This window comes from Daldinia vernicosa (assembly GCF_022497035.1).
Source record: "Daldinia vernicosa strain CBS 139.73 unplaced genomic scaffold F5Y00scaffold_5, whole genome shotgun sequence".
Lineage (NCBI taxonomy): Eukaryota > Fungi > Ascomycota > Sordariomycetes > Xylariales > Hypoxylaceae > Daldinia > Daldinia vernicosa.
Window position 1 is genome coordinate 115,796 of NW_025953921.1, and position 22,843 is coordinate 138,638.

The 22,843-nt window shown below is 46.4% G+C and overlaps 7 protein-coding genes across 7 annotated transcripts; 6 read left to right on the plus strand and 1 right to left on the minus strand.

Annotated features, from left to right (window-relative positions):
• The first annotated feature begins 297 nt into the window (after positions 1–297).
• On the plus strand, positions 298–1,167 carry F5Y00DRAFT_226023 (uncharacterized protein). The gene has a single exon (XM_048006263.1). The coding sequence runs from the start codon at positions 495–497 to the stop codon at positions 768–770; it is 276 nt and encodes a 91-aa protein (XP_047868676.1). The 5' UTR covers positions 298–494; the 3' UTR covers positions 771–1,167.
• A 1,794-nt stretch (positions 1,168–2,961) lies between these two features.
• On the plus strand, positions 2,962–5,214 carry F5Y00DRAFT_272406 (uncharacterized protein; the record flags this gene model as incomplete). The annotated part of the gene is made up of 1 exon (XM_048012966.1): positions 2,962–5,214. The coding sequence occupies one exon, from the start codon at positions 2,962–2,964 to the stop codon at positions 5,068–5,070; it is 2,109 nt and encodes a 702-aa protein (XP_047868677.1). The 3' UTR covers positions 5,071–5,214.
• Positions 5,215–5,963: 749 nt separating this feature from the next.
• F5Y00DRAFT_226025 (uncharacterized protein) lies at positions 5,964–8,267 on the plus strand. The gene is made up of 2 exons (XM_048006264.1): positions 5,964–6,900; positions 6,962–8,267. Exons 1-2 carry the CDS (start codon positions 6,269–6,271, stop codon positions 7,764–7,766), a joined length of 1,437 nt encoding a protein of 478 aa, XP_047868678.1. The 5' UTR covers positions 5,964–6,268; the 3' UTR covers positions 7,767–8,267.
• A 1,642-nt stretch (positions 8,268–9,909) lies between these two features.
• Positions 9,910–11,612, plus strand: F5Y00DRAFT_258008 (MFS general substrate transporter; the record flags this gene model as incomplete). Its single annotated transcript, XM_048010632.1, has 5 exons — positions 9,910–10,220; positions 10,294–10,605; positions 10,677–10,976; positions 11,027–11,409; positions 11,467–11,612. The coding sequence occupies 5 exons, from the start codon at positions 9,910–9,912 to the stop codon at positions 11,610–11,612; spliced, it is 1,452 nt and encodes a 483-aa protein (XP_047868679.1).
• A 580-nt stretch (positions 11,613–12,192) lies between these two features.
• F5Y00DRAFT_154225 (uncharacterized protein) lies at positions 12,193–14,102 on the plus strand. Its single transcript, XM_048004580.1, has one exon. The coding sequence runs from the start codon at positions 12,619–12,621 to the stop codon at positions 13,822–13,824; it is 1,206 nt and encodes a 401-aa protein (XP_047868680.1). The 5' UTR covers positions 12,193–12,618; the 3' UTR covers positions 13,825–14,102.
• A 1,904-nt stretch (positions 14,103–16,006) lies between these two features.
• On the plus strand, positions 16,007–20,417 carry F5Y00DRAFT_154248 (uncharacterized protein). The gene is made up of 7 exons (XM_048004581.1): positions 16,007–16,752; positions 16,851–17,120; positions 17,183–18,169; positions 18,229–19,321; positions 19,376–19,577; positions 19,632–20,037; positions 20,091–20,417. The coding sequence occupies exons 1-7, from the start codon at positions 16,284–16,286 to the stop codon at positions 20,150–20,152; spliced, it is 3,489 nt and encodes a 1,162-aa protein (XP_047868681.1). The 5' UTR covers positions 16,007–16,283; the 3' UTR covers positions 20,153–20,417.
• On the minus strand, positions 20,049–22,213 carry F5Y00DRAFT_154282 (Mdm33 family-domain-containing protein). Its single transcript, XM_048004582.1, has one exon. The coding sequence runs from the start codon at positions 22,047–22,049 to the stop codon at positions 20,682–20,684; it is 1,368 nt and encodes a 455-aa protein (XP_047868682.1). The 5' UTR covers positions 22,050–22,213; the 3' UTR covers positions 20,049–20,681.
• Between the last annotated feature and the right edge of the window lie 630 nt (positions 22,214–22,843).

A 22,843-nucleotide genomic window follows, 5' to 3' on the forward strand; every position in this document is an offset into this window, starting at 1 on the left:
ATCTTCTTGGTGTAGGAGCCCATCTCAACGAAAGCTTCTCTACTACAGTAGATGAGCATCATTCGCATTCTCAACAAGGTCAGGCTTATACTAATAAATACCATTCACTCATCTAACATGTCTCTTCAGGGACGTTGCCCCATGATATTTCCCACCGAACGAGACTCTCGAAAAATCTCACCACGATCGGTGGTTTAGACCACTCCGGAATAGATTCAATTTGCGAAAGTAGCAATCACGTTGTAAACGATACCAACTTGAATCGTCTCTCGCTTGAGTCCGCGGCTCCGTGTTCAACTTCAATTAGAGGCCGCCGCGAGTCTCAAGAGACATTAGCAACTGTCAGTGCAGTTTCAAGGTCTTCTGCGGCGACCATACACCAGAGTCATCGTCGTTCATCTGATACGAATAATGAGTCGGGTTTATCGACTTCTGAATGGGTTATAACCCCTCCCACTCGCACAGTTACATATTTCTGGTCACATTTATACTCAATGTCAGACATTAGAGCGATAGTTCGCTTTGTCGTCGTCATCTTCAGCCACCTCATGGGAATTTGGACGGCACTCTCAGTCAACATAACTTCCGGACGGTCAGACGACGCCCTCCCGTCGCTCAACGACGACAGCTACCCAATCATGGTCGTCCAAGTAGCCGCATCAATGCTGTCTCCGCTACTATTCACCGTCGTGTCGACCAAGGAAGACACGACAACGCTTCGACAGAAGTTGACCTCCTTTTATTATGTCTTACTTGGGTCGGAGTCCTGATGTCGCTTGTGTCTCTCCTGCTCTACTCGTTCTGGCCTTCAGGCTACCGCGTAACTAACATTACTATACTTGCAAGCCTTATGTTCGGTGTCCTCGGCAGCTGGCAGTTCTTGGAGAAGTCTTAGAAGAAGACATCGTCGATGAATGAGGACATAGAGTTGGGCCTGCGAGAAGCTTGATGCATTCTATAGTACACCATACTACTCAGCTTATGCTAGTTTACTTTGTTTTCTTCGCTTCTAGGTAGGGACAGGTTCAGCGCGGAAACATAGTGAGGGTTCTAGAAGGTTTATTGGGATTGGATAGGGGGTAGGTAAATGATATAGGTATGGGCACGTGATATATTTTGGCTGGGTTTAAAATACTTGTAAGGTAGGTTATGTTGCTGGCGGCGAAATGATATCTTAGGACTGAATCGGTTTCCTTTTCCTGTTAGATAACAATTTAATTTCTCAGTCTTTCAAGGGAAGTTATATTTAGGGGTTTGACCAGCTTATATGTTAACCCCTGAACAGTTATAGAGCACAGTTCGAACAGTTTTAACTTAGGTACATTATCCTACCATAAATATCACACCAAGCATATATATTTCTTCTGAAGTTATCTTTAATTTGTCTTACGAGCCTTGCTACGTTAGTGAGCACTCATCACGCTTAGCTTCTAAGACGATCTCCGGATGATTCTATATTAAGGCTTATCTATTAATTCTATAAAGACCTTATAGTGCAACACTTTAATCTTATGAGAATAGTCAAAAATATACCAATCAAATGGGTTTAACTGGTATTATAATTGTAATCTCCGTAGTACTTAAGATTCTCATCTATAAATGCTCCCTGATGTAATAGTATATAATATATGTACCCCATTAAGTTAAACTTTAAGCCAAGACTTTATATTACCGAATTAGATATGTATATTATACGTGCTAAGTTGACTATATATTCTAATGATTAAGACTGCCTTATCGTAACTTGAAGTTACCCAAAGATTCAATGTCTGTGCAAGGAGTACATTAGTAGAAGATGATACAATGGCGTTATGGAGCTAAAAGTCGTAATGTTTACGATGTCATCGCACAGCCAGTATTGACACGTATTGCGTCAGGATTCCTCTGGCCCGACACCCCTATTATTGGTCTAACATATTTTATTATCCAGCATCCACTTGTGCCTATGTAACTCCTTAATCTAGAAATTAGACCACTTTTGTCACGGAGCTAGCCTCAGTAACTTAGCTTATTGTATCACATAATCAGCCAAGTTATCATGCCTAAGATTTACCTCAATATAATATTATATCAAACGCGAGTAAGTTTTCCTATTTGGGACAACTGCCTTGTTACCTTATGCAAGTGCTTCCTGACTGTTAAGAAGCAGTAAGTAGATAGAAGAAATAAACGACAAGGGAGTTAGAATAAGAGATAAAGAAGTGTATATAAAGCTATTCGACTAAGTATAACTAACCTGTTAGTTTCGGCATTATTCGATAGAGGGTGGATCATTAATATTAGATTAATGCTTTGGTATTTTAACCATATAATATATGACTTGCATATAACTAAAGAAGGATGTCATAAAAATATGATACTGTGTAAACCTTACGTTTTTGTGTTACCTGGAGGTTGACCTCTTTGTTATTAGTAGCACCGTCAGTTTTGTATAGACGACAGTGATAACTCTACTAATATTAACACACACTGAAGATAAAAGAACCATGTCAGAAATACCCGACGGCGATATAATCTCGCCAAGTAGGAATTGGCATGTATAGAGGATTGTTTTCAGGGGATAGGCGCTACATATGGACCCCACACTGTGCTCCACGACGTTAATGTGAATATGTATCCGAGGCGGGTAGGAGGTTGCTATATGAGGGAGATCGGGAAACGCGAATTTACCTTCATCTCAAACAAGCCCCCAAAGTACAATTTTGGAACCCGAGCGTCGTACAGCAGAGAGCTCAAGGCACACTTTCGACATGACTACCCCCGCACTTCAAGACAGTAACTTATATTTAAGCTAGAAAGACGCCCACCTTATCAATGTTTAAGCCCATAGTTAGAATCTACACAAGACTTTTCTCCTTAATCCTGGCGATATATCTCCAAAATACGTCGCCCTTCTTACTAAGCCTTCATATCAGAGTTATCACACTCGATATTTGTTGGATTAACACGTTGCATCTCATCATGAACGCAGTCTCATATAATTCGCTCTCTTCAGAATGCCCAACTCCAGAGGCTAATGATCATGATCGTGCCTTTCGGCCGCACTCCTCTGAGGATCTAGGAGAGCCTACATCTCCATCTAAGCTCCCAACCGCGCCGATGGAATCTGTTGGACAAGCCCGGACGTTCGGCGCTGGTTTGAAATATTTATTTACTTCTTGGAAATGGGAAGCCGCGAGTTGTTTACTTATCCTAACTATCCCCTTCGTCATATTTGCTACACTCTATCCGCATGATGGACACCCGTTACCCCAGTGGCCATTCCGGATTTCGGTAAATACCTTGCTTTCAATATACTCTATCATTCTAAGGTCTGGCCTATCTTTCATTCTTATGTCATGCATCGGCCAGTTCCAGTGGAACTGGTTCACACAAGCACGCCGTCCACTGTATGACCTAATTCGATTCGATAATGCCGGGCGTGGAGCATGGGGTTCATTACAGCTTCTCTGGGCGCAACGCTTACATCAACCTCTTACTGTTCTGGGTGGCCTTCTTATCATTGTCTCAATCGGGATTGATCCTTCTATACAGCAACTGATAAGTCCATCTGATTGCAGCGTGGCCGTATTAAATGAGAGGGCTACGTTACCTCGGACAAACTTGTTTTACGACTATCTAGCTACAAATGGTGTATCTGGTAGCGAATTTCAGTTGGCATTACTAAGAGGAGTTTCGCAACCAGAAAGTAGTTTATATTCCGAATGCGCAACTGGTAACTGCTCTTTTCCAGACCTCTATGGCACTATAGGATACTGTAGTGCCTGCGAGGATATATCCAAAGAAATAGCTATAGACTCGTTTTATGTTACTATGTCTAACAAATCAAGCGAGTTAGATATCCGATGTGGGGATAATTCCTCCGTCTTCCGGGTACTCAGAACCAGTATTCCAATAAGCGACTACTCAGAAACATCGCCGGGATCTTCACACTTGAACGTAACGAATTTCCTTGCAACCAGTACCGCTTCCCCTTGTTATGATATTAATAACATGGAAGTGGCTAAGATTGACACCGCGTATAACGAAAGTCGAAGGGAACATTGGAAAGTTGTTTTGAATATACTCGCTGGCAAAACACTTTTCTCAGACAATTACACGGAGATGTCTAGTGGAAATCTGATAGCAAGCTGCGAGAACAAAACATTAGTCGACTCATGGCGCTGTAGAGGGTACGGAGCTGCAACATGCACAATCCAGCCATGTGTACGGGTCTATAATGCTACAGTAGAAGCGGGTCATCTCGCTGAGCGCCTAATTTCCCAGTCGGAGACTATGGCCTGGTCCACAAGCTATTGGGAAAATGCCACGAATGGAGATGCTTCTACATGGCTCGAAATGGTAGATACACACTGTCTAACACCAAAAGATATAGACGAGCTAGCAGACCAAGGCTGTGGTATTAACAAGACTTACCGGTGGCTTCCTTACGACATATCGGGTTCCGAAGCCAGCTCGTCACTAACGGATTCCCTTCTTGCTCGGAAATGCGTATATCTCATGGATTATCGTTTTGGGGTATATGTAGGACCATCGACCATAAGTCAAAATTTCAATGGGATACTTAAAGCTACTACTACGGCAACGGTAGATTTTACCGAAATCTCAATTAGCTCATTTGACGGCCCCCAGACTTTGCAACACATATATGATGCTGGAAATATTGATTTTGACCGCATCCAGCAGACGTTTTCAAATATTTCCGATTCGTTAACTACCTGGATTCGAACTCACGGTCATGAGAACTATTCGGACCCTGCCGTTGGGCAAGTCTTCCATTACGCAACCTGTATACAAGTCCGGTGGCAGTGGATGCTGTTTTCATCGTCAATAGTACTCCTAACCATGTTACTATTCATAGTAACGGTATGCTCTACGGCGCTTAAACAATTCCCGGCTTGGAAAGCATCTTTTCTTCCCTGGCTTATATGTGGGCCTGGAAGCGCTGAAATTCTAGGGGTGGCGGATCAGTTGGAAGAGACTTCATGCAGTGCCGATGAGATAGAGAATAAGGCTAAGGAGATCACTGTTATTTGGAAGGCTTTGCCTGAACCGCACGTTCAGCTATAGGCTTGACAATAGCCAATGGTTGTTCACAATTCGGGCTTAAAATATACTAGGGGAGGTCTTTAAAAGATGATGGTGTCAGGGGAGGGATGGATGGGTATGGGGTGTGATTCCCTTTAATCGAGGTGTACAGGAGTAGATTTGAAGTTAAAATGGGGTTTGAAATAATTAGAGATAATACATCAAAATATATTGGTTTCATTCGATGCAAAACAGTACAAATATCAAACTACATAAGTTACACAAACAGCATATTAAACACTCACCCGCTCACTTCAATGTTGAAGATCCTTCAGTTGAATGGAAGAGTAAGTGGCCTGACCCTGTCGATTTAATATATAAGTCACAGGAGAGAGTACCTCTTATATGAATAGCTTGAGTAAAGAGTTTCATTTTCATAGTCAAGCTTATCTAACCTGACTTGAGGCTCATCAAGGCTCACCGACTCTAGCACCAGCTTGGTTCAAGTACCTAAGGTACCTGGTTCACAAAGAAAATAGTTAAATCGAATAACGTTCAAGTTGTCCCGCTTCTCAAATATGACATGGAAGATCACCTTCGTTAGGTAGCCAGCCCTACCTTCGTATTATTCCTTTATACGAAGCACCGCTTCTTATTCGATGAGTCTGTCTAAATGCCCCGCCTTTGTTTATGGCTTGTTTAAATCTACCGTAATACAAGCCCTCCCCCGTTTCATTCATAGGTGGACCCTTGGAATCTGGCGCAGCACGTGCCATCGGAGGCCTGACGATACATGGGGTTAAGATGGCTTGGATGGGGCCATCCAATAGGACGAGTACATTGACGATGTATGGTATGTCTTGGCAAAGAACAACGCAGCAGCAGCGCGCCAAGTGGACGAATTTATGAATTGCCAGATTGCCCAGGCCCATAAAGCCTATGGGGTAATGAATAATTTATTCATATTTCCTTTCCCATTTGATGGCCATAGTGCGAACTCCTTCCTTATTGTTTCACTGCGCTGGGGCTGATGCATTGAAATCATAAGCGCCAAACATTTATTTGCTTTCTGTCTGATTTTATCTTATTTTCTTTTCTCTACCTATTTTCTCTACTTTCTTTCTCAGCGGCTTCAGAATTTATTTATTACTTGCTTTTTTCTTCTTCTCTCTTTATTCCCCTCCCGTCCCCGCCAGTTTTCGCTTATGGTACCACAACAAAAGTCGTTCGAAGCTTTCTGATGACGGTAAACGGTGAGGGTGCTATTGGGGATCCCGAAAAAGTCACACGACGCTCCCAGACTAATAAACAAGCATCGGCACTTCCTCAAACTCGACAGGAGACCATGGGTAGCCCAGAGGGTGGGATCCGCGGCCTTGTACGCATCAAGTCGGCGGGAGAATCAGGACGAAGCGGCGTACATCCTCTCCAATTCCTGGCCATCGTTTGGCGATCTACTAGTTGGATATCGAGAGCTGTAAACATCCTCTGGCCTTTTGTACCCGCCGCAATTGCTCTCCATTTTTCGGTTCTTGAGGGCCATGATATACTCAAGTTCAGTATAGCGTATATCGCCATGGTTCCATGCGCAAATCTCATCGGATTCGCTGGCCAGGAGCTAGCTAGGAAGATGCCGCACATGCTTGGTGTTCTCGTCGAGACCACGATTGGATCCATCGTCGAAATTATCTTATTCATGGTTCTGCTTCGTAATAACCAGTACTACGTTATTCAAGCTGCCATTCTCGGATCTATTTTAGCTAATATGCTACTGTGCTTGGGCTTGTGTTTCTTTACTGCTGGTTTACGACGAGAAGAGGCCACATTCCACGGTGCCGTCAGCGAAGTTGGCTCGAACCTCCTGCTTATCGCGTACGCCTGTGCCCCAATTCCAGTCCTGCTCTAAATTTTGTAGAATGCTAACATCTCCCAGTGGTCTTGGCTTAGCGATCCCTACGGTTTTCCAACGCTCCATCACGAGTACAGGCTACGACCTTACCACGGAAGAGATTGATGCTAGGATCCTCAATATCTCGCATATCATTGCAATCCTTCTCCTTATCGCATATGGCGTCTTCCTCTTCTTCCAGATGCATACCCACCACGGTATCTACGACGCTGTGTTCGAGCATGACGAGGAACGAGATGCCGATGGTCACAAGGACCGGGCGAAAGCCAAGTTAACATTTACGGAGTGCATCCTGGCACTAACCATTTCGGTAGCCCTTGTAACGTTGATTGCCATTGCATTAGTCGATGAGATCACGCCTATTGTGGAACAGGGCCACGTTTCCGATCCCTTCATGGGCTTGATTTTAGTTCCTCTGGTCGAAAAAGCTGCCGAACACTTAACGGCCATCGACGAGGCCTGGGACAATCAGATCAACTTTGCCCTCACACATTGTATTGGCGCTACCATCCAAACCGCCATGTTAAACGCTCCGTTGGTTATTATTGTCGGATGGGGTTATGGCTTCCCGATGGACCTCAACTTCGAACTATTCGATATTGTCATGTTGATCCTCGCTATTATCACCGTTGGAAACTTCCTAAGGGACCAGAAGAGCGACTATCTAGAGGGCTTCTTATGTATTATCGTCTACGTCGCCATCGCCGTGGCCGCCTTTTACTTCCCGAACCCCCACGAGGCCTTAAGCCACGGAGCAAGTAGTGAAGGGGGAGAGGAAGCAGCTGGCGAGGCTGCCGCTCACGTGGCAAGGTACCTGGGGCTCTCATAGTCGACTTCATGGGATGTCGTAGTATGCGTTTACCAAGTTTGGCGTTGGACGACATCGGTTAAAATTATCGCATCTCCACGGTCAAACCCGTGGATCCAGGCGTTCCCTCGTTATTACAGAGTCAATGCTTTCTAGGTTCGACGATCGATACGAATTCTGTTTGCCCTTATGTGGCTACCTCTTATTATCTTTATCCTAAAATTTGGCTGGAGAGTTTGAATATGTATCAGTGAGGGCTTGGGTTAGAAGAATTCCTATATTTGAACGAGGGATTGCGTTGTAGGCGTATGAAGATAGTAGGATAACAAAACAGGAATCGAGGAAAATCATAATCAGTAAAACATTAGTCATGATAAGTTCCTACATACGATGAAGGCTATTTATCAATCTTGACTGTTCTATCAATTAGAAACCAACTCAGCTTCCCCGGATCAATTAAAAAGCAGGGGAAACGTACCCGGTAGGGATAACGTATCCACTAATGAACCGTTCTTTATTTAACTAAGGTACACTACGACGTCAGCTGGCCAATATTAGAGGCAAGATATTAGTTGCACTGAAGGGAATCACAACCCTTGCAAACATGTTGTCAAACAACATCCCCCCCTCCTTCAACGAATTTAATAACTTTAAGTTTGCTACATCCTGGCTAGTTGTACCACACTCTCATCCAATCATGACCAACAATTTGAAGTAGAATTGACGCTTTTAGCAATGGGCGAGCTTGGAATACGTAATAGCTTCTTGGCCTTCGACGTTATACCAACATTGGTTGAGCTTATTCTAACTACCTTATCCTAATACTCATTTATATACCTAACATATGATGATGGAAGCTTTATACGTTTATCTCATGGTACTAAAGCCAGCCGGTATTGGAAACGCCATTAAATCCTATTAAATGGCTGCACATGAAGGCATACGCGACATGAGGCTCACCCCTCTCCCTATCATCCAAGTACTTCTATGTCCAAGCGGGGGCTTGTTACTAAACGAAAATACGCATATATATAGGGTACCACTCACGTCAACTTAATATTAACCCGACGAAGATAAGTAGTGTTAGAGCTAAGCCCGTGTGTTAACATAGCAATCTAGTGAGGAACTAGTATATTTATAAATATACGAATACTTATCACTCTCAATCAAAGGCTAATGGCCTTCCTCGTAGAGCTGTCCACTAACTATCTTATATATGTGATCCTACCATGGTTTCCTGATAGATGGATGGAACTTAAGTAGTACTTGATATTGAGCTAATAATATATAGACACACTGTGAGCATAATCTGAGTACCTTATCTTTAAGTTCGATTCTATCTTTATTATAATGGTCATATATGTCTATGATATCCAGCTGATGACACCTCCCATACCATCACGGGGTTTTAGAGGATAGAGCGATTCAAAAGACAACCATGGATATTGAGACCCGGGTCTACGATCGAAGAGCTAGTTACCTAGCTCTGATCTGAATCAGTTTGAGAATACGACATAAGGTGAAGCACTAATATATTAAGCGCCCCCTTGAAAAATTTCCGCAGTAGCACGAAATGTTGCACGGGGCGTTGGGCTGAGGACTAAGTGAGAAAAGAACCCGGAGTTAAGTACCTAATGCTACTGATGTGCCACCCAAGACAAGAACTTATCATGTTATGAATATTGGGTTGGATGGATCTTATCCATAGGCGGTCTTAAAGTGACTGTCTTGCATGGAGGATTATTATCAAGCCGGCGCGACCGACCTATCCGAGTTGCGGGAATAAAACCTGAAAACCCTGTTGGACCAATTAAAGTACGAAATAGTAGTCTGTCTTTGTTAATGTGGACGTCATTCGACGCCTCAACCCGAATTCCGAGCCGAGACCCCTACATAATCTGGCAGGGCGACCCATTCTAATGATAAGCATATGGGATATCTGATTGGGTCCGAGTCGGTGGGCCAGGGAACATTTCGTAGATCCCCTTGTTCCTGGTGGCTTTCGATGTGGTATCATAGGTTGCTGACATCCGTTCCTCAGTGTGCCGATAGTAGTGGATATGTACGTAATATAGCGCATAGTTCTCGGCTTCTTAGCTGGTAGCCAAAATCTCTTCATGAATTCGTCAGATGAAGCGATCCTCACGTAGCTATCGCAAAGAGAATGGAAGAGAAGGCTGAGCAACCGACTGCACATGCCCTTAACTCGGACGCAGATGTGGCGCTCTCTGCCCTTCAGAAAGTCGAGTTTAGTAGCGCATCTCACCCCATTCACTGGAGTTCAATAAAAAAATGGCCCATCATCGCCGTCTACTGCTTGCTTCAAGTATTCGTTACCCTCTCGACCACGACCTACGTCAGCGCCGAGTTTCTCGTCCAGGAGAAGTATGGCGGGTCTACTCAAGTAGTAGCTCTTGGTCAGAGCATGTTCATCGTAGGGACAGCTGTCGGGCCAGCATTTTTAGGCCCTCTATCGTATGTGTGCCCTTGGTATTGTTATTAATAAGAGACCGAGCCTTTTTCATAAAAGCTAAATAGTACTTTCTAGTGATATCGGAGGACGAAAATGGATTTATGTGGTGTCTATCGGCGTCTATGCGATCCTGAACATCGGCACAGCATTGGCGCGCAACTTACCGATGCTGATCATCTTTCAATTCCTCTGCGGAGCCGCCGGGAGCACGGCTCTCTCCAACGTAGCCGGCACTATTGCTGATCTGTTTGGCGATTTGGATGGAGCTGGCCAGCCTATGGCGCTGTTTGTGATGTCGGCAAATTATGGTCCAAGCATAGGGTCTCCTATTGGAGAACTGATTGCTGAGAACGAGCACTTGGGACTGCCGTGGATATTCTGGATCAAGTGAGTCTGCGCTCGGCAACTTGCTCCATAACGGGCGAGTTTTAAGGACACTTCGTTCTGACCTCAGACAGCGTCATCATCGCTGGTGGTTTTGCCATCATCATGTGCTTCATTCCAGAAACACTACCGCGGGTGGTCATTAGTAAAGCGGCCAAGGCACACAAATCATCGGATCCAACTGAGCTCGCTGTTATGGAAGAACGTATTGACGTCCTTCGGGAAATACGGTTTGTCACCTCGATGGCGTTTCGCATTATGCTGACCGAGCCCATCGTCACTTTCTTGGGTATCTATAATGGATTCGCTTATGGGCTGCTCTATTTATATCTAGATGGAGTATTTGATGTCTTCGTAGTTAATAACGGGCTATCGTAAGCATCTCCCATCTTCACTAGAGGGGTATCGACTCTAACGAGACCAGGTATATGTCAGCTGATTTGACATTTCTCAATTTCGTCGTCAGCGTAACTATCATGTTCGCGTTTGTGCCGGTTCAGACCTGGTTTTACAAGCGCGACCGTATGAGGAACGGTGGTATCGGTCGCCCAGAAGCAAGATTCCTGACTTCGCTCTTATTCGTCTGGGGCTTCCCGATATCTCTCCTATGGTTCGCTTTTACCTGTGACGGAAGCGTGTCGTTTTGGTCGCCCGTAATAGCAGGTGGTCTATTGGGTTTCTGCGACCCGTTACTGTGGCTCAGTATGCTTAATTATATTGCTGATTCATATACTAATGTTGCTGCGTCGGCGATAGCTGCATTCTTGATACCATCTTTTCTGATTGCGGCTGCTTGTTGCCATATAGGTGAGTGATTCCATCGCAAAGCGTTTTCCGGGTCGACTCTAACACGTGGAAATGCAGGTATCGTCATGTTTCATAATCTAGGTGCTAAATGGGCGATGGCGACGTTAGGTTTCATCTCATTTGGCCTTGTAGCATTAGTCTATGTTTTATACTTTTTCGGTGCGAGAATTCGAGCTCGGTCGAAGTTGGCTAGGAAACACTGAGGAGAATTAGAATACTATGAACATTGAAATTGTATAGACGCCACGGGTAGGATTTGGCATCTCCTTTACTGTATGAGATTATGTAAATATGTAGTAGACCGACTTGAGGATGATCCATGAAGTTGAATTTATCTAGGGGATTAGTGTCTTTTCATATTAATAATTTCTTCATATTGCATATCTATTTTCTAAGCCCCTGGACTATGTTTTAACTTCCTGCAATATCGTTCCTTTTGGTGCAAAGTCGTTCTAGTTGCATGCATTAGTTTCCAATGTTTAGGTTCCCTCCTCTGCAGTCTAGCCCATTGTGTACCTGATCTAGGTACCTGATTAGGGCCGATCTAGAATAGAATTAGTTCTAGGCTGAATTGCTGCGCCGCAACTTAAAATCCGAACTAGGGACTTCCATCTCATTGTCGGATTTTAAGAACTGCCTAGATCACAATTTCGATGTTACTTACCGTTGGGCTATTATTAGTGAGTCACTATCTTGATCATGAGATGCTCTTTACGAGATGTAAAGGTAGCCTGTTTGTCTAAATATTGTCTAGAATTGCAGAAAAGAACAGAAACAACACCAGCTAACTACTAACTAATTACTAGTCATGTATAGCAGGTACCTATCCAGTAATTATAAGAACATGTAACTATATAAATAGTATATAGTGGCGACGTTGGTAGACATGTAACATGCCTACGCTAATGGCCTGATGGCAAGATGACCAGGGCTGAAAAGCTTGGCTCTCGTTTATTTTCAAATGAAAGGCGGAAAGATTCCCCCTTCGATTTATCTCTCCGTTTCTCGTCAGCCTATTCTCGTGCTGGAGTTCTCATCCAGCTCGTCGTCGTTCGTTACATTCCTGGAAATATTTCCATCCGATCGTTCTTATTTATTATAGTTACTTAATTTTTAATCTTTGCGCATTTACTTTTATTCTTGCTTTCAACTTTGAGTTAATATAATTAGTTCCCTCTTATATTGTGGCTAATTACTATTGCTACCAAGATGGCTTCGAATGAGAATCCGAGGCCGACTATTGAAACGAGAGATGAGAATGAAGTTTCGTCCGTGAGCAGCCCGGCCTCAGCGACCCACGAGAACGCTACAGCAGCTCCGGTAACGAGGGACCAGCCTGAAGAGCCCGTGAACGGGGGAACACCATCGTTACCAGCTAGGCCAGCAGGAAATCCAACTGCTCAACCACGATCGCCTGCACATCAGCAGCCACTCCCACAACCGTATCCTCAATATCCATCACCTTATGGGCCATATGCCTACCAGCCCCAGCCGTATCAGTGTGCGCAGCCTATTCGAGCCCTTCCTCCTTATTCAAAGTCCTGGACAGCCGCCAAGCTCGTTCTCACAGTCTTCTCAACTATCTTCGCTATCGTAATCCTGGCTTTGTCATGCGCCTTCCTTGGCGATGATGGTAATGCCGAAGGCATGGCATTGTATGCCCTTCCTATTAGCATCGCTGCCATTTTATGGAACGGCGCCGAGTTAATCACCTTTGGTATTCGCTCACGGAGTGACGTTAAACGAGGAATTCACCCAGGGGCACACGTTGCCCTACACCTCTGCTTCTGGCTTGCCTGTGTATTCGCTGTTCTTCTTACGGTTGTGATTTCCCTCTCCGTCCAGTCTACTATCAGAGAATGTGCCGAGGAGGAAACCGAGCGCTATTCGTATTATAGTTACAGCTACTGTCACGATGACATCGGGCTGTACAGCAACGGCGCGTATCTGCCTATGATCCAAGCCGTAGCTGCTTTCTTCGGCTTGGCCACCATCGATCACTTCATTCTTTTCGTCATGGCGTGCATCGATACGCACAAACGGAATATGACGAGGCCTGCAGGCGTTGTTCTACCACCTATGTTATCGGCGGGAGGCATGTACTACCCACCTCCGCCACCACCACCAGGTACTACTCCTTACTATCCGTATCCGGTGCCGATGCAGTCGTTTCCGCAACCGCCACAACAGTTGCAAGCGGGACAAGTGCGATTTGGTCCAGTTCCTAACGGGACCGGTGCCGTAGCACCAACCGCCCCTCGAGCCAACCCGGTCGGACAGAATTACCAAAGTCTCGCCGGGTTTTACGCACCGGCACCACCGCAGCCTTCCTATTTACCAGCCCAGCCCGCAGCGGACCCGAATAACGAAAAGGCCGCACCCTCTACTTCGGCTGTACCTGGCCAAGCGTCATGATGGAAGAGTACCAACAAGGCAATTTCTGTTTTTAGCATTTCATAATGTCCTAATACCCTGCGCTTGGTTGTATGAGATCAAATGAGATAAGACGTGTCTGTATAGCTGTGAGCAGTTTTGGCTCGCGATGTTAATACTATTGATACCCCCGGACTGCGTTGTATATGAGATCTGAATCTAAAGAACTTATTACGTTAGTTTACAGCCTTGGGCATCAAGGATCATCATTTATTTAAAGCTTGGGCTATATCTTGGAACTCAATGTGTCCATGGCATCAAATGAAATAGTGTGTCATGTGTGAAATCTTGACTTGGTTCGATGAACTCGCGAATCGTATAATAACCGCGGCATCATCTCTGATCATGACAAGTTGATAGGTACGTAAGGTGGGGTTAAGTTCTCGTCTAGATTGTGATGGTTGTGATATCTGGGGGATATTGTTTCTTCCCCGCCCTGTATCAACTTTTGACTTGACAGGTCACTCCTTGAAAGCGGCTCCCCAAATCGCCGGTATGTATATTTTGCGTTACAGCACCCCCGGGGGACGCGCAACCCATTTGCTTAGCTGACAAATGGAGAGAGTCTTGTTGTTTTCGTGATGCCCAATGGTTACACCGGTAGGGCAAGATCAATATCAAATATTGACATAGTTTTATGTATGTGAGCCGCGACTCTTGACCCGCATCTCCACACATGTACAAATATGGCGATCTTTGCCTATCTCGTATTATGTTGCAGGTTCTGACCGTAGATTCGAATGCAAGCCGTGCGGTGGTGATATGTAGATAGTAATAACTACCTACCTAGGTATGCTACTAGTGCTGGCTACGTAAACTCGCCCGTCGCACCCTAAAGGGTGCTGCGCTTTAATTAAGGATTGGCCCTGTAACTCAGGATTGATCCGAAGTACTTCCGAATGGGAAGGCTTCCCATATATCCTAAAAGTATTTTCAAACTTTCATCCATTTTCATAATATTATGAAAATATTGTTTCCTTTTCAGGATTTAAAGAAGGTGGGAATAGCCTCTTATTCGCCCCAATCCTTGTACGCTATCCCCAATTACAAGGGCTAATGCCTAATTAAAGCGCAGCACCCTTTAGGGTGCGGTCGTCGAGTTTACGCAGACAGCACAAGTACCAGATATGACATGCGAATAGATACCTAGGTAGGTAGTTGAGATATATAGCTACCTCCCACCTTATACCTACATAATGGGTTAATATGAAAGTCTCAACTTCCTACTCAAATGGAACGTGGGCTGTTTTAGAATCGATTGATCTCACCTCGCCTGATATTACTTTGCTTTCCCCAGACGCCTATTTTATTCTAACCTACCTAACCTTCTAATGTTAGGTATTTCCCTCTTCAATAAGTTTATACGCCGTTCTATTTGAATTCTCCGAGCTGCAAATGATCCCAAATAGGCGACAAACAACTTGGGGATTGATTCTTGTTGTGGAGGCAGGCTGGCTTTGGATAGGCCGAATCGCTCACTTGTCTGTGTCTTGGGTTACCTGGTAAACCGATGACACGCAGACGGCCAACACCGACATAAATAAAATCAACAAATACCGGCTTCGCACTTTGTATATGTGTGTAGGAAATAGGTTAGGTATGCATTACGGCATTACGCTTCCTTTTCGAGGTTCCCGGTGGCACTCGTCTTCCCCGTCCTTATCTATTTTTTTTTTCTTTTTTCTTTTTGTAATTGTCCACTTAGGTATTCGAGGTTTGACGAAAAAGTTACGACATTCCTCTCTTATTATCTTATTAACCCTCAACTCAAATGATAATACGAGACTTGGGGGTAATACTAGAAAAAGAGGGCGCCCATCGGGTTATCAACTGATAACAAGTAACAATCTTGAATTATTTAAGTGCACCGCAATCCTCAATCCATAAATCCATAAATCCACAGTGGGACTCAACTCAACACGGACCACCCATAGACTTGCGCCTGCCGTATCAGCGTATGCGAGACACAAAACCCCGCCATTGACACAAGGCAATACCTACCTCTACCTACTACTTACTGCCTACCTACTACCTAAGGTAGCGTACTTGACACTGACGACATCGCACTACCCAATTTTCCTAATCTTTTAATCTTTTGCTCCTTACCCGCTCTTTGACAACACGCCAACCCGACAACTACATATACCTCTTGCTTCAATCCAAATATCAACTGGCTTCTGTTATAAGGCTAACGCTAGCGCTACGGGTAGTGTATGCCCTGGGCCTGCCGGTTGCTACCAGTACAGGTAGTATAAGGCAGTATTAGGTGGGCAATAGTGTACCGAGTTGTGAGATAGCTTTTCTCCAGCTTTATCTCGGGCCGCCCGCATTTCTGCCTCTTAACATCTCCTCCACTCGCACAACAACAACAAGTCTTAGTACATACATCCTACATACCTACTTGGTCCCGCGCGTGACGACGCGCAACCCGGCTGCCCACCATGAACGACGAAGAGGCCATGGCAAATATTTATAAAAAGATCGAGCGCGAGAAAGCTCTGATCAATGCTGCTAATTCTATGCGACAGCAGACCAACAATGACGATGTCAGATCTCGTCTCGATAGCCAGATGCGGGAGGGCCGTCGGAATCTCCAATTTTTCGAAGAGAAGCTTCGAGATTTACAGATGAAGCGTCTGGGACAGGGTGTAGATAGCATGAGCATCGGTTCAAGCTCTACCGCACCCGGCTCGTTGCGTCCTAGCAGTCTCGATATGCGTGAGGGCGAGGGAGCACCACCACCCCCGCCTAAAGATGCTGGCGCGTGGTCCGGCGATCAGGGCTCTTATGGCTCACTACCTTATAGCCAAATCGGCGGCCATGGAGATATCATGCCGCCGCGGCATCCATACGCCCCTCCAGGGCCAACTTCGACGGTTCCGAAACTGAGGCCAAACTTTACCAAGTTAGGTTTGTCACCCCTCCTCCTCCTCCCGCTACTGTCACTGCGAGCTCTACCATAGCCCCTATAATAAAACTTGTATAACTAATTTTTTATTTGTCTTTAGATCTTATTAAATACGATACTCCTTATCTCGGTCCTCGAATCCAACTTATGCTCTCTCAAATCCAGTTTAAGCTTAACGTCGAGGAGCAATATCTCAAGGGTGTGGAAAAAATGGTTCAACTCTACGGCATGGAAGGTGATCGCAAAAGCAAAGCTGACGCCGCAGCGAGGAGGGTTGAGAGTAAACAGAAGATTCATCTCCTAAAGCAGGCACTCAAGAGATACGAAGAACTTCATATAGATGATTTGGATTCCGCCGACTCTCCTGACGGTTCGCTGCCCGCTCCGCAGTTTTTGTGTTATATTTCTGCGCTAACAAGTCTATCTTTGCAGATGACAGTATCAATATGCCCAACCTACGCAAGCCATTAACCGGGCAGCTTACCATTCGAATTGTTCAGGTGAGAGATGTGGACCATGCCAGTACCGGGCGGTTTTCACGAGGCCCAGAAACCTTCATCGCTATTAAGGTCGAGGACAACGTCGTTGCACGAACAAGGGTATCACGTACCGATCGATGGGAAGCCGAATACCATAATATCGAGGTGGACAAGGCGAACGAGATCGAACTTACGGTTTATGACAAGCCAGGTGAACATGCATTACCCATTGCCATGCTATGGGTGCGGATATCAGATATCGTGGAAGAGATGCGAAAAAAGAGAATCGAGGCCGAGGTCAGCAACTCTGGTTGGGTATCTGCCGATAGGATGGGAGGAGGCCCTGGAGTGCCCCCGCCTCAGTTCCCAATGGATCCGCAACAACCACCGCAAGCTGGTGCCGGACCTGCATCCCCTGGATTAGCTGGACCGAGTCAGCAGCAGCAGTTTGGGCCGCAAGCGGTGCCACAAGTTACCTCTCAACCGATCGATGCGTGGTTTAATCTAGAGCCTACAGGTGCTATTCACCTATCGCTTAACTTCATAAAACAAAGTAAGGACCGCAGAAACGTGGACCTTGGCCTTGGGCGAAAGGGTGCTATTCGTCAACGCAAAGAAGAGGTACACGAGATGTACGGACACAAGTTCGTGCAACACCAATTCTACAACATCATGCGCTGTGCCCTTTGCGGCGATTTTCTCAAATACTCTGCGGGTATGCAGTGCGAGGACTGCAAATATACCTGCCATACGAAATGTTATTCGAGCGTGGTGACAAAGTGTATTAGTAAAAGCAACGCCGAAACAGATCCAGATGAGGAGAAAATCAATCACCGTATTCCCCATAGGTTTGCGGCATTTTCGAATGTCACCGCTAATTGGTGTTGTCACTGTGGTTATATACTACCTTTTGGAAAGAAGAATTGCAGAAAGTGTACCGGTACGATCGATACCTACTCTTACCCCTTAGTTGTTTGAATATGGCTAATATTTCTATAGAGTGCGCGCTCACAGCTCATGCTCACTGCGTCCATCTTGTACCGGACTTCTGCGGTATGAGTATGGCTGTTGCTAATCAGATCCTCGAAGGCATCAGATCACAAAAACAGAGGCAACAAAAGGCGACTTCGTTGACTGATAAGACCCTTAGACAGGGCAAGTCTAGCCCTACTAGCGCATCGTCAGGTCCCATGTCACCTTATAGCCCTCATGGTGCACCGTCCTACCAGACTAGTATCGCTTCTCAAGAGGCGACCGATGCTGCCAAAGCTATGTATACTAGCCAGACCTCGCCGACGAGGCCCATCTATCCTGATCGTACTTCATCCGGCTCGAGCGCTGCCGCTGCCGCTGCTACAGCTGCTATGAGCGGTTCTATAGCTTCTACATCAGGTCGCCCAGGAGATTACTCCTCTGGTAGGACAGGTAGTAGCTATGGCGGGACCGTAGACGCTCAAGAAGATCCGTACGCAGCCGGCCAGCCCTACAATGTGCCTTCGCAGCCGAAGTATAACCCAGCAGCGTATGCAAATATTGCCAACTATCCTCCAAGCCAACCGCAAATACCGCAGCAACAGCAACTCCCGGCCCAACAGCCGCAATCTCCACCACCTCTAATACAGCAACAGCAGATGTACCCTCCTGTTGCACCGGTTTCAAAACCGCAACCAGTACAGGAAACCCCTTCACTAACATCGAGTACTACATTGCCGCCCCCTTCAAGGAAACCTTTGCCCTCCGCAACTGACCCGGGGACTGGTCAGCGTATTGGATTGGACCACTTCAACTTCCTTGCAGTCCTCGGTAAGGGTAACTTTGGTAAGGTTATGCTGGCGGAAACGAAGAAATCACGACGGCTTTATGCTATCAAAGTTCTAAAGAAGGAATTTATCATCGAAAACGACGAAGTCGAAAGTATCCGATCCGAGAAAAGGGTATTCCTGATTGCGAATAGGGAACGCCATCCGTTTTTGACTAACTTACATGCCTGTTTCCAAACCGAAACAAGGGTGTACTTTGTCATGGAGTACATTAGCGGCGGTGACCTGATGCTTCATATCCAGCGTGGACAATTTGGCACCAAACGCGCACAGTAGGTTCCAAGGCTTATGATCCCTTTAAGTATGTTTGCTGACATTCTCCGTAGGTTTTACGCGTCTGAAGTTTGCTTAGCACTTAAGTATTTCCATGAGAACGGCGTCATTTATCGCGATCTCAAGCTCGACAACATCCTACTTACGCTAGATGGTCACATCAAGATTGCAGATTACGGTCTCTGCAAAGAGGACATGTGGTATGGCTCTACTACTAGTACTTTCTGCGGTACACCCGAGTTCATGGCCCCCGAAGTACGTGTGCCCTTCACCTCGTATGCCTCTATACTGTCTCTAACATCATGATAGATATTACTGGATAAGAAGTACGGCAGAGCGGTAGACTGGTGGGCTTTTGGCGTGTTAATTTACCAGATGCTCTTACAACAATCACCTTTCCGAGGTGAAGACGAGGACGAGATCTACGACGCGATTCTTGCAGATGAGCCTCTCTATCCTATCCACATGCCCAGGGAATCGGTCTCGATCCTACAGAAACTGCTCACGAGAGACCCCGACCAACGATTAGGAAGCGGGCCAACTGATGCTCAGGAGGTCATGAGTCAGCCCTTTTTCAGAAACATCGTATGGGATGATATTTATCACAAGAGAGTGGCCCCTCCTTTCATGCCCACGATCAAGAACGCAACGGATACCAGCAATTTCGATTCAGAATTTACTAGCGTTACACCGGTTTTGACGCCGGTGCAGTCAGGTAAGGATAATTGTGTTTACCCCCATAAGTCGCTCATACTGATGAAGTTATAGTGCTTTCGCAAGCTATGCAAGAAGAGTTCCGCGGATTCTCGTACACGGCGGATTTTGACTAGGCGCCAAGACTAGAACTTGAGGACAGGAACAGCAGCAGCAGTGATAAATCCCAGGATTGAGCGGAGGATTCAATCGTTTTGCTATGCCCTAGGATCCGTGGTATGCGACGGCGAGGTGATCTGCTTGGTTCGAGGCGCATTGATCAAGAAAGAAATGTTGCACGGTCGATATCACTATAGGCCACGGCGTACTTACTACTCGTGCCACGGATACATAGGCGTTACGTGAAATGCCATTCGCTGGGCGAATACTCAAAAAAAGTCGATTACTGTTGGGCGCGATTTAGAATTTTTAGTCGAGGAGCGGCAAGCAGATGCTATCGCAGTCTACCCCGACGTATAGTAGCTTGTTCCCATTAATTAGACCAGCAGATAATGTAAACGTCATCCTTCTTTTTTTTTCTTCGAATTTATATACAAGGTGAATGTACATGGTGTGCTGATAGGGGGCGGTCTTTTGGGGGGGTATCGTATTGTACAGCTGTGGGCGTTGAAGTTAGAGTACATACCCTCAATAATTTGCTCTATTCTAAGATCTTTGGATAAATATGATGGCGGCTATGGTACCGATGGTTGCGGCACCAGCGGCGGCGCCCTCGAGCGCTATTATAGAAATATCTCGCATTTTAAGGGCGACTTTCTTATCACTTGATAAGTCGGCATACGCGGCTTTCCACCATTCCGGATTCGAGAGTGACTCTCGCCACGATGTGATCGGCGGCCCTATTATGATACCATCGGCTGGTTCTTCCGGTTTTAACTCCACTGTAGCCGGTTCAGCGTCGACTGCCTCGGCTGCAACTGTGGTCTCAACGGCAGCGGCGGCAGCTTCCTTTTCTATCCTCCTCCTCTCCTTCTCGGCCCCCCTCAAGGCTCTCTCAAGTCGGCGTTCCTCTTCTAAAGCCTCGCGGACCTTCTCCTCAAAACCCTTGACGAGCCTCTGGCGACGCCAGGGCTCGGCACCGAACTGGAAAACGAGGAACATGAGGACGTTGACGCCCATAAGGCCCCAAGTACCCCAGGTGCTCATGCGGCGGATCTTGTCACTCCATATTTGCTCCTCGTGGTAGCGGCTCAAAATGCCGGCGCTCAGCTCACGGCCCAGACGCTCGACCTCGCGTTCCGCCTCCTCGAGCTCGGCTGCCCGTGCTGCCACGTCCGCGTCCAGCTCGTAGTCCTGTCGATACAAGGCCGTAAAGCGCTCGAAGTCCGTCGGCGACCACATCTTCTGCCGTGCCAGTAGCGTCGTGACTTCTCGCTGCGTCGCGGACCGCGAGGATACCGATGACTTGTAGGCACTGCGCGCAGCGTGTAGCCGAGCCTGTGCGGCCGCAAGCTCGGATTCGAGACCGCTGATTTGGGACTTTAGCGTCTCGATCCCGGAGTATCCCGTCAGGTCATTAATCCGCTGGGACGCGGCGAAGAGCGTCGTCTGCGCGCGGTCCATGAACGTGCTGAGAGAGCGGTTAAGAGCGGAGCGCCGAGAATTCTGGGCCGAGGGGAGCTCGGGGTTCCCCTTGGAGTGGTTTTCCGGGGGAGGGGGTGGCGGTGGTTGCTGTGGCGGGGGTTTCGGTGTCGGTGTCGGTGTCGATTCGGGCTCCGGTTGTGGAGGTGGTTCGATGAAGGAGAAGGGGAAAACAGGTTCATTTTCGGTAGACTTTTTATCACTTTCATCATTCCTAGGAGGGTCCGGCGGAGTAGAGTTGGAGGAAGAAGACGAGGATGAAGAGAAGCGAAGCTGGCGGCTTAGAAAAAGAACGGAGCTATGCCGGCAGGTCGGGCATGTCAGGGGTGGCCGGCTCGAGACGAGCTTCCTCGTGGACCGAGGTGCCAATTGATCGAGAAGAAGCCGGTAGCCAGACCCGAAAATGGGCTTCAAGGCCCTCGAAGTCGACATTTCAAGGCAAGCTAGAGGATGGGTCGGGCTACCCTTCCTCTTTGCTGCGATTGAATTGGCGTGTGATCAATCTATCAATCTATGGTGAAAGTAGGTAAGGGACGGGACAGAATATGACGCTGTGTAGTCCGGCCGAGAAAAGAAGTTGAAATAGCGCCGGGAATTATCCGACTACCGCCTATTGCCTAGGTACCGCCCACCGCCTTACCGGGACCACAGTTGGGCAATGGCTGGTAGCTACGACCTAAAGCACATAAGCAGCCAGTTATGGTGCATATACCTAGGTACTTAGTACTTATAACGCACACTAAAGCATAAGGTTAGGTACCTAGCTTTGCCAAGATCGATAATAAGCCTCAGTGGGGGCCCTTTCCTTTTTGGCAGAAAAGCATCGCCGATCGACAAATTTGATGGAGGGGCAGAAGTGTGGCAGATACATACCTACATAGAAAGAGCCCCGCGGATCGCTCTTGCTTGTCGCATGTGTTTGGAGTCGGTGTTGGCATTGGCGCAGACCCTTGGGAAACTTTATTTCGCTCATCCTTTTCTTTTCTTTCCTTTTCTTATTTGAACAGTAAACATCTATAAATTCGCAACTCGGCCATCTTTTTTTCACGAGTTTGCTAGACGTAAGGTAGCGCAGCACGCAGAGGACCCTTCATTTACCGTGTGACGTCACTCCTTTTCCTAAGATATTAGATCAAAATCTCTCATATACAAACAAGATAGAGAGTATAAGAGACGAGCAACAATTGGATACATATTAGAGAAAATACAGTCAACAACAACATCTA

What these genes read in the sequence shown, in the direction of transcription:
- F5Y00DRAFT_154248 (XM_048004581.1), top strand. Translation starts at nt 16,284, where the DNA reads ATGAACGACGAAGAGGCCATGGCAAATATTTATAAAAAGATCGAGCGC. An exon ending in TTCCGCCGACTCTCCTGACG is followed by an intron (nt 17,121 to 17,182) that starts GTTCGCTGCCCG and finishes CTATCTTTGCAG; the next exon opens with ATGACAGTATCAATATGCCC. An exon ending in CCGAGTTCATGGCCCCCGAA is followed by an intron (nt 19,578 to 19,631) that starts GTACGTGTGCCC and finishes ACATCATGATAG; the next exon opens with ATATTACTGGATAAGAAGTA.
- F5Y00DRAFT_154282 (XM_048004582.1), bottom strand. Translation starts at nt 22,049, where the DNA reads ATGTCGACTTCGAGGGCCTTGAAGCCCATTTTCGGGTCTGGCTACCGG.
- F5Y00DRAFT_226023 (XM_048006263.1), top strand. Translation starts at nt 495, where the DNA reads ATGTCAGACATTAGAGCGATAGTTCGCTTTGTCGTCGTCATCTTCAGC.
- F5Y00DRAFT_226025 (XM_048006264.1), top strand. Translation starts at nt 6,269, where the DNA reads ATGACGGTAAACGGTGAGGGTGCTATTGGGGATCCCGAAAAAGTCACA. An exon ending in TCGAACCTCCTGCTTATCGC is followed by an intron (nt 6,901 to 6,961) that starts GTACGCCTGTGC and finishes AACATCTCCCAG; the next exon opens with TGGTCTTGGCTTAGCGATCC.
- F5Y00DRAFT_154225 (XM_048004580.1), top strand. Translation starts at nt 12,619, where the DNA reads ATGGCTTCGAATGAGAATCCGAGGCCGACTATTGAAACGAGAGATGAG.